The 10,230-nt window shown below is 48.2% G+C and overlaps 1 protein-coding gene across 1 annotated transcript; it reads left to right on the forward strand.

Annotated features, from left to right (window-relative positions):
• The first annotated feature begins 5,969 nt into the window (after window positions 1-5,969).
• Window positions 5,970-7,610, forward strand: LOC119362672. The gene is made up of 2 exons (XM_037627912.1): window positions 5,970-6,102; window positions 6,208-7,610. The coding sequence occupies exon 2, from the start codon at window positions 6,218-6,220 to the stop codon at window positions 7,367-7,369; it is 1,152 nt and encodes a 383-aa protein (XP_037483809.1). The 5' UTR covers window positions 5,970-6,102; window positions 6,208-6,217; the 3' UTR covers window positions 7,370-7,610.
• Window positions 7,611-10,230: the final 2,620 nt, after the last annotated feature.

Genomic DNA, 10,230 nt, shown 5'->3' on the forward strand with positions numbered 1-10,230 from the left:
TTTTGGTGCTTTGCGTGTGTGTTTTAGGTGGTGGTTCTCCCCGGGCCAATCCCGTTCGTGACACTGGTTCCAAGCGTCTGCGCAACCCAGGAGAAGTTCCTGAGGGGTCGTCTGCATCGAAGCGCAATGTCAAGTCCACCGCCAGCAAGCACAAGGAGCCCGCCAGGGGTATGGATGAGATAGGCGCTCAAGAGTATGTCCGTCTCAGGCAGCTTCACCCCTATGTGCACCCACGCTCCACTGTCAGAGGGTGTGAACTGTTCTGGAACAAGTCCCAAACCCAGATCTACTTGGATGTCATCAAGAACAAGCAGAATACCTATGTGGAGGTGAAGTGGATTGACATGCATCACATGAGGAAGGACAAGTTTCGTGACTACTTTGGGGAGGCTCTGGACTTGCTGGAGCAGTTTGGGATTGAGCATGTGATCTCTTTCCACATGGACTATGACCCTGAGATCATTTGTCAGTTCTTTGCCTCTGTGTTCTTTCACACCAATGATGAGAGGAGGATGACTTGGATGACCAATGGCCGCCAGTTGTCTGCTACCTGGAAGGAGTTCATGGAGTTACTTCACGTTCCTGATGATGGACTTGACACTCCCGTTGGTGTTCGCCCTCACGGCAATGCTGACTCTGCTAACAAGGACAAGCTCACCCCGTTCATGGTTGAGAAGAAGCTAGCCACTGGCAAGATTATCTTGGTTCTCAATCCCTTTCTGGATATCATGTACCGCATCTTCCGCAACTCCTTGTTCCCACGCATCGGTGACAAAGACAAGGTTCATGCCTTCATGGTGGATATGATGCTTTTGTGCAAGGAGGCTCGCTCGTCTCAGACTCAGCCACTTGATGTCTCTCACATCATGTGGTGTGAACTTCGGTTTGCTGTGTTCAACCGTAAGGTGCCTATCTATGGGCCCTACCTGTTTCTGCTGATTTCGAAGACTTGGGAGAAGATGTACCCTGAGGAGGAGTTCCTGGCTCCTGACTGGATTCGCCATGAGCCCATTTGTCTGCGGGTCAAACCCAACTGGGCCAACACCGCTACTCGTGCTGAGGCGTCTACTGCGAGGGCTGCTGCTGTTGATGAGGATGTTGCTGGCGCTGAGGATGTTGATGAGGGCCGCTCTGCTAGGCCCTCTCAGAGTGACTCTAGGCCATCTTGGGCCAAGAAGTTGAAGGATAAGATGAAGTCTCTTTTCTGCATGCAAGCCAAGGGACAGTACAGGGCTCACGTGGAGTCCAAGGAGAGTCGTCGCCGGCACAACAAGGTCTTGCAGCTCTATGGCGAGGATGTGTCTGGCGGTTCTGAGGAGCGCATCACTCCTGAGACCGAGTGGATGGAGAAGCAAGGAGGCCGAGGAGTCCATTCCAGCTGCAGAGGAGTCTGACGAAGACGCGTGGGACAACTTCTCTGCTTGAGCCACCTCTTGCGTGTTTAGGTGTCCTCTCTGCCTTTTTGGCGTCTCGATGCCAAAGGGGGAGAGAGTGTAGGGATTTGCGAGTTTGTTTGCGAGTTTGTGTGTTTGCTGCTTTCAGTTGAACTATCTGCTGCTTTTATCGCTTGAACCTTGGTTATCTTATCTCGTATGGTGTAAGACATATGCACTCTATCTATCCTAGCTAGCTTGTGTTATATTGTGCTACTTTCATGCTATGCTATGCTTATTATCATGTCTTGGTCTCTAAAATATAGGAGGAGTGTTGATCCTAGTTTGTGTGCCATGCACTCCAAAGCATTCATCTATAGTGCACACATCTAGGGGGAGCCCCGTCTATATTTTAGAGGAGTGGGTTTTGCCACTGCTTTAAAAATATCTTATCTATGTGCAAATCCCGTGTTGTCATCAATACACCAAAAGGGGGGAGATTGTAAGGGCATATTTATCCCTAAGTGTTTTGGTGATTGATGACAATACTCGTGCGGACTAATCGTGTGCCTTGAGTCCCTCAGATGCTTTATCATTAGGCACAAGACGATTCGGTGCCCCTCGGAGACTGTTGAAGCCGGCGTTGTTCTACGTTTCTCTTTGGTGGAGTTGAGTCGTAGGAGAGCCGTACTATTAAGAGGGGTTCCGCGTCGAAAAGGTAGGGTGGAATCACACGTACACTTGTCCCTCCTTTCCTTGCACTCTGGAGCTACCCATCGTTATCTTGGTTGTGCGAAAAACTGACGACTACTGCTGTACTTGCGGTAGTACCGCAAGTACAAGCGGTAGTACCGCGGCAGGCCACGGTAGTACCGCCTCTTTAGGCGTGGTAGTACCGCGGCACCTTGGCCTAGTGCCGCTCCGGTGCGGTAGTAGGGGCGGATGTAATTTTTTACATCCGCGCCCCTCACGGTAGTACCTCTCCATTGGTGCGGTAGTACCGCCGCACCCTGGCCTAGTGCCGCTCCGGTGCGGTAGTAGGGGCGGATGTAATTTTTTACATCCGCGCTCCCCACGGTAGTACCGCTCGTCCAGCGCGGTAGTACCATGGCCCTTCTGCCTAGTACCGCTGCGTCGCGGTAGTAGGCGCGGATGTAATTTTTTACATCCGTGCCTACCACGGTAGTACCGCGCCTCACGGGCGGTAGTACCGCGTCGGGTTTTTGCGCCACCCTAATTTCTGCGGAAGTAGGCACGGATGAAATTTATTTCTTCCGCGCCCTTCCCAGGCCGAGACCCTCCTGCCTTGCGGTAGTACCGCAAGGGGGAGCGGTAGTACCGCGCGAGCGGTAGTACTGCTCCTTCCTCAGGCTTGGTCCGGCCTGCGCAGCTGCCACGGTAGTACCGTGGTGGCCCACGGTAGTACCGCGCGGCTTCGCGGTAGTACCGCGCCCTTGGAGCGGTAGTACCGTGAGTCACGGGCAGATCTAGTGGATAACGGTTGGATCTTTTCCACGACTATATAAGGGTTGTCTCCTACCTCTAGTTGACTACCTCTTCCACCTCCAAGCTCCATTGTTGCTCCAAGCTCCATTTTTGCTCGATCTCTCTCCCTAGCCAATCAAACTTGTTGATTTGCTCGGGATTGGGTGACAAGGGCCTGATCTACACTTCCACCAAAGGATATTTGATTCCCCCCACTTATCCCTTGCGGATCTTGTTACTCTTGGGTGTTGAGCGCCCTAGACGGTTGAGGTCACCTCGAAGCCATACTCCATTGTGGTGAAGCTTCGTGGTGGTGTTGTTGTTGGGAGCCTCCGATTGTTGTGGAGATTGCCCCAACCTTGCTTGTAAAGGTTCGGTCGCCGCCTTCAAGGGCACCAATAGTGGAATCACGACATCTCGCATCGTGTGAGGGCGTGAGGAGAATACGGTGGCCCTGGTGGCTTCTTGGGGAGCATTGTGCCTCCACACCGCTCTAATGGAGACGTACTTCCCTTTAAAAGGAAGGAACTCCGGTAACACATCCTCGTCTCCACCGTCTCCACTCTTGGTTATTTCGTGCCTTTACTTTCGCAAGCTTACTCATTGTTACATCTCTTGCTTGCTTGTTTGCTAGTTGTTATTGCATCATATAGGTTGCTCACTTAGTTGCATATCTAGACAACCTATTTGTTGCAAAGTTCAATTTGGTAAAGAAAAGCTTAAAAATTGTTAGTTGCCTATTCACCCCCCCTCTAGTCAACCATATCGATCCTTTCACACGTGCACTTGGAAGCGGGCCCGTGGCCCGCATCGGACGGCGCCGACGTTGACCCGGGCCACCTCCTCCGCGTATTCTTGGAGCTGTGGCTGGCCTATTTATATGAAATTAATTTCCTCAGTTCTGGTGGCAAATATAATACACATAATTCATATTGTCATGCACTAGCGTGTGTGTGTGAAATAGATGGATTATGGTCCCGTACCCAATAAGATGGATATGTGTGTGTGTTAGAGAGAGGGAGAGGGGGAGAGAGAGTGAGGAAGAGGGAGGGAGAGTGTGTGTGTGTGAGGATTTGATGGTTAAAAAGGTCGCCAATGTCGTAATATTGAACTCTTAAAGTTAATATGGCCCCGTTGCAACGCACGGGCGTTCTTCTAGTAGGATTTAGAATTCCGTCGCTGCAGGCGTTCTCCACCCGCCCCCGCACACGGCACATCGTCCAGGCATTTCCTATTTGGCGCCACAGGCGCCAGTTAAGATGCATTTTGTTAACTGGCGCCTGTGGCGTCCGTAAATGGGCCGGCCCATCTAGGCGCCGATTGACGATTTTTTTTTAAAATTCTGTGAACTTTTTTGAGATTGATGAACTTTTTTGAATATTGATGAGGTTTTTCGAAATTTAATGAACATTTTGTCTTGAAAATGGATAAACTTTTTTGATTTATGAACTTTTTTCCAGTTCCATGAACTTTTTCTAAAAATACATGATTTGTTTTTCAATTTCTATGAACTTTTTCCAACTTTAATGAACTTTTGTTAAATTGGATGAACTTTTTTCAATTTGAATGAACTTTTTTTCAAATTGATGAACTTTTTCAAAATTTATGAACCTTTTTTAAAGATATGAACGTATTTTTTCAAATGGATGAACTTTTGTTTTCTTTAAATCTGTAAACCTTTCTTCATTTCACATTTTTATTTTCATAAAAAAATTAAAAAAACTTGGGTCAGCATGCTAGTGGGCCGGCCCATGCTAGCAGCGCTGCAGGCGCCGGATCGTTAACGGGCGCCTGCAGCGCTGTATAGGAGCTCCCCATCGTCTACCCCATCCCCTACGGGATTTCCTATTTAGCGCCGCAGGCGCCGGTTCCTACTGTTTCCCGCAAACTGGCGCCTGCAGCCGCTTTAACTGGGCTCGGCCCATTTCGCGCTCGCCTCCCGCCATCTCTTTTCCTTCAAGGCGCAAAAAATCTGCAAGAGCTGGGACTCGAACCGAAGATCTCCTGGCTCACATCACACTATGGTAACCACCACGCCACATGAACTTCGCGCTTTGTTCCATCACTTTCTTTGCTTATCATATTGTCTTTCATTTTTTCTGTTTTCTTTTTTTTTTCATTTTTCTGTTTTCATTTTTGTTTGTTTCCTTCTTCCTCCTTCGATGATTTTCTTTCAAATGTATCCACATTTTATTTAAAATTGATGAACCTTTTCAAATTCCATGAACTTTTTTCTAATTCAATGAACCTTTTCAAATTTGGTAAACTTTTGTTCAAATTTGTTGAACGTTTTGTCAAATCTGATGGATATTTTTTAAAAATTTGATGACATTTTTTCAAGTTCGATGAACTTTTTTCAAGAGTGATGAATTTTTCCTTCAATTTTGTGAACTTTTTTCAAACTCATTGAACTATTTTCAAAACCGATGAACTTTTTTTTGAAAACGATGAACTTTTTTAAAACTGATGAACTTTTTCTCAATATTTGTGAACTACTTTTGAAAATTGATGAATTTTTTTCAATCCGTGAACTTTTTTCTCAATATTTGTGAACTAATTTTGAAACTTGATGAACTTTTTTCAAATTCGATGAACTTTTTTCTCAAAATCGTGAACTTTTTTCAAAATTGATGAACTTTTTTCAAATCAATGATTTCATTTGTGATTCATGAACTTTTTTCGAAATGGTTTCAAATAGTTGAAAATTCAAACACTACAGTAAATAGATGTGTAATAAATTGCGCGCGTATAAATGTTGTTAAACAGTTCGCCCTGTTCTTGTGAACGTGTTTGTGAGGGCGTGTGTTCGATCCACTGCGAGACCTATTTTTGCCGATTTTTTCGCGCTACCCAGGAGCGAGCAAACTTCGCCTGCGATCAATAGAAATTTGTTGGGCCGGCCCAGTACTATCGCCTGCGGGCGCCAGTAAGCCGAACCGGCGCTGAAGGCGCCCGTTAGGAGCTCCCGGCCTACACGCAAGACCTTGCTGCAACATAAGCTGGGTCTATTTTTTCGGCCCGGCCCAGGCCTGCAATAGCCTCACGGCCTGGCCCGAAGTGAGGAGTCACTACTATATATAAAAGAGGCAAGTTGGCAAGACCTAGCTTCCCTTCTCCCACCCCTCCCATTCCGCCGCCGCAGGCGTTCTCCTCCACCCGCCCCAGCACACGGTACATCGTCTACCCCATCCCTACACGCAAGACCTTGCTGCGAAGTGCGAGCCCTGTCGATCATCTGTTTCAGGTATTACTCAGCGAAAGCCTTCCCCCTGCTTGGCGCCTGATGTAGGGGTTCTCACTCCCGCAGTTTTATCTGTTTTCTCTCTAATTAGACGGATTTTGTTGGCAGATCGGCGATCATGTTACGCCGGCGTTTTGTGAATCTGGTAGCGCAGAATTCCGACGGCGTTTATTCGCTGCGCCGCATCGAAGCGGCCAAGCATCTTTTCTACCCGTCAATAAAAGAAGCAGAAGAGTCAGCAAACGACGAGAAGAAGAAATACAAGACCTTGCGGCGGCTGCCTGACCCGATCACGAGCTTCGATCCGTCCCCCGTCGGTGTGTTGTTTCCTGGCTTGGAATGGTTCGAGCTCCTCGCACCCCGCAGCGGCGAGGGTCAGATCGTGAGCTCCAACAAGGCTGGCGACACCGTCATGTTCGACGCCGACAAGTCTCTCTATCTCACGCTGCCCAACCTCTACCAGGCCAAAGGCACGAGCCCAGTGAGCTTCTCCGTCACCCACCCAGGCAGCGGGCAGGATAGCCTCTACGTCTTGCACAGGTATCCTGGTCAAGCTGTTGCCCAGGCTCGGTTCTTGCCCGACCGAAGCGAGTACCCCCCCTCCTGCTTCGAGGTTCTCGAGTACAGGGCACTGTCCAATGATGTCAGGGACCCTATAAAGGGTTGGGATTGGCGGCTTCTTCCTCCTCCTCCATTTGTCCGTCAACCTGGATACCGGCCCTCCATGATTAACTCCCACACGACAATCAAGGACGCCAATGGTTGTACCACTATCTGCATATCGTCCGACAAGATTGGCACCTACTGCTTTGACACGTGGTGCTTCGATTCTACCCACCATCTTGGGTGGAAGCACCTGGACGTGTGGAAGCAAGTTGGGGAGTGGGAACTGCCGTTCTATGGGAGAGCCGAGCATGTTCCCGAATTGGGCATATGGTTGGGCTTCACGGCCGGCAGAAAACCTCACCACCTATGCGCTGTGGACCTCTCCACCATGGACATGGATGGCCAAGCACCCACATGGCAGCACGTCTGGGACAATGCCACCCTGCCTGGCGAGAAGAATTGGTACCCTCTGCTTTTCAGGCTCATCAACATGGGTGACAACAGGTTTTGCGTGGCCAAGCTCTTTGGAGATGATGAAATGGGCAAGCAGTTTGCCGTTCTTACTGGCGTGGAGATGGAGCGTGGCCAAGACGGCCTCCGGATGGTCCAGCACAAGCGCACTCGTTACGTGTTCAATGACATCGCTGTCAAGTGGGTGCTCTGAATAATCTTGTGTTGATTCATTCCCCATTACTCTTGCATCCTGGTCTATTTTGTATCTGTAAGAAATTATAATATTTGGTTGAACAGTTGTTTCTCTTTGAACTGTTGGTTGAACAATTAGGGTAGCCTAATATTTTGTTTGCTTAGCGAGCTGCTTGCATCTGAAAACATAAATCTCAATTTCTGAGTTCTCTAGCACACTAACATGAGTAACTACATTTTATGTTTCTCCTTGTGTAAAATATTTTGGACCTTGTGTGTGAAGGCTGGAGTGTTTGCTCCTTTGCTATGGGCAGCATCTGCTCCAGTTGTGTTGACTGTTCACTACTCCCTCCGTAACAAAATACTTGTTGGAGAAATGAATAAAAATGGATGTATCAAATGTGTGCGCCCCTTTAGAGATAGGGGACAGTCACTTCGGCCAGTCACAACATTGGGAACAAAGATGAAGAAGAGGTGGTAAGAACAGTTAGACAGCTGGCCGTGACTCTTCAAAGTTTATGTTTCGGTTATGGCTGAAGATACTCGATGTAATGTGATAGAATATGGTTTCAACATATTTTGACCATTTCCGTTGTTTCGTTAATTTCAGTGCATTCTTGAGACAAGTTACATACTACTACTATTTTCTATGCATTCTGAGTTTCTGACATGCTCAGTACAACTGAAAAAAATACATCTCTCCATACATGAAGCAACAGTTCTATACATGCAAGTTCAGTTCAGTTAAATAAGATAGTATCTTAAAAGTTTATACAACTCAAAGCCAGTCTAAGTCTAACAACAGTAGAAACTTACTCCGGCTAATGCAAGGCGCAGACTCCTGGTTATCAGCAAAGAAATTTAGTAGCTAAGCATCACCAGTATTTATACAAAAGTAGAATAAAACTTGGAACCACAACAGTAGAAACTTACGGCTTGGAAGCCGTGCTCTGTTTTCCCCCTTCCTCCGCTGTGCTCTGGCGAACGGCAGGTCTAGGGTGAAATCTCTCTGGGACTGTGATTACGATCGTGATCTTCCCCTTTTTTTTGTTCCCATCGGTCCCTGGCCTTCTTCCGCCGGCCTGGTCCGTCGTTGGGCTCTCACTGCTCGTTGTTTGGGGCGACTCAGGCTGCTGTTTGAGGTCCTTTTTCGTGGCTGAATGGCGGAGATCTCTGGGACGATGGGTGCTAGTCTGATTCCTGGTTCTTGTAGGGATCAACTGAATCTTTCGCAGTCTCTGCTGGGAAAAGCGGCGGAGTCCTCTGATTCTGGAGCAGCCTCCGGATTGAGATCCCCATCTCGTGTGGAAGAGATGATGGGGCGTCTCCGGCTTACCGAGGTGGAAGCTCAACCTATTGTCTTGGATGATGCTGAGGAGGACGATCTGGTGCCGCCGGAATGATTGTGCTCTGATTGGGAAGGTTCTCTCCCCCAATACTAGCATTCAGACTATCGAGTCTGGGATGAGGCCGGCGTGGGGCAACCCGAGAGGGATGCTGTTCCATCCAGCTGGAGACAACTTGTTCATAGCGGAATTTGGCACACGAATGGATCATGACCGTGTCATGGAAGGATCACCGTGGGTAGTTGGAAAACATGCTGTTCTGCTTAATTGTTTTGATGCGAATATACATCCGCTGCAGGTCAGGTTTGATCAGCTGACTATATGGGCCAATATAATGAATCTTCCACCTAGGTTGATGAAGTCTAAGCTTGGTATGGAATTCGCAAAACGCATTGGTACAATTGAAAGAGGGGAGTCTGATGCCGATGGACGTTGTTGGGATGCTTCTAAGAGGGTCAGAGTAGAGATTACAGTTCATGAGCCACTTGTGCGTTATGTTACTGTCACCTCGGCCAAATTCCAGACAACTGAAGTGAAGTATGAGCGTCTTCCCTTTTATTGCTTCTCTTGTGGGCTGGTAGGGCACTCTTTCATTTTGTGTCCGAATCGAGGAACAAGAGATGTCAATGGTCATATGCCGTATGCGTCTAAAAAGTTATGAATGATTGAGGATCATTCTAAGAGATCAAGGGGAACAAGGTCCAGGAATGCTTCGTCCTCATCCGGGCCCGAGAAAGCAATCAAATTAGAATGGTCCTTCAGGTGGTGTTCAATTATAGGAGCCTGCTAGACATCATAAAGTGCCTGGTCAGGATCCTACTGTTACCGGAGATAGTGAGGTTCCCTCTACTCTTAAGAGGGGCCAAACTAATACTCCCGGACGTGGCATGTCTTCCCATGGCCGGGGCAATGGCAGGTCGGAAGGCACGGGCAAAGAGTTGTTCCCTCTTCAAAAAACAAAGAGAGGTGTGTCGGGCCACAAAAGGAAATCTGTCAAGGACCAAGTTGGTGGCTCATCTATTGAGGGCTGGGATCATGTCAATGCAAATGCTCTGGCTTTAGTTCCCATAGCAAGTGTAAGTGATGCTGCTTGGGTGGCTGTAGATTTTCTGGATGGTGATTCTAACAAGAAACAAATGACTCCCAACACCTTGATCGGTGGATCCGGCGGCGGGTGCAGAGCAGCCCCGCTAAATGCAATGAGTATCTTACGCTGGAACCGTCGAGGCTTGGGGTCGGACTCGACAGTTGGCGAGCTTCGCTGGCTTGTGAAGCTTTATCGCCCCACCCTCCTCTTTTTGTCAGAGACGAAGATGAGGGATTCCGGCGCTAAAAAAATTCTATGGTCATTAGGTTTTTCCAGTGGCCATGGTGTGAGTAGTAATGGCCTAAGTGGTGGCCTAGTTCTGTTCTGGTCAGTGTCAGTAAGTGTCTCTTTGAAAGCTTTCAATAGCCGCTGCATTGATGTTCATGTCAAGCCCGAGGAGGGGGTATCTTGGCGAGCAACGTTCATTTATGAATAACCAAGGAGAGA

The sequence above is a fragment of the Triticum dicoccoides genome, chromosome 2B, assembly GCF_002162155.2.
Source record: "Triticum dicoccoides isolate Atlit2015 ecotype Zavitan chromosome 2B, WEW_v2.0, whole genome shotgun sequence".
Lineage (NCBI taxonomy): Eukaryota > Viridiplantae > Streptophyta > Magnoliopsida > Poales > Poaceae > Triticum > Triticum dicoccoides.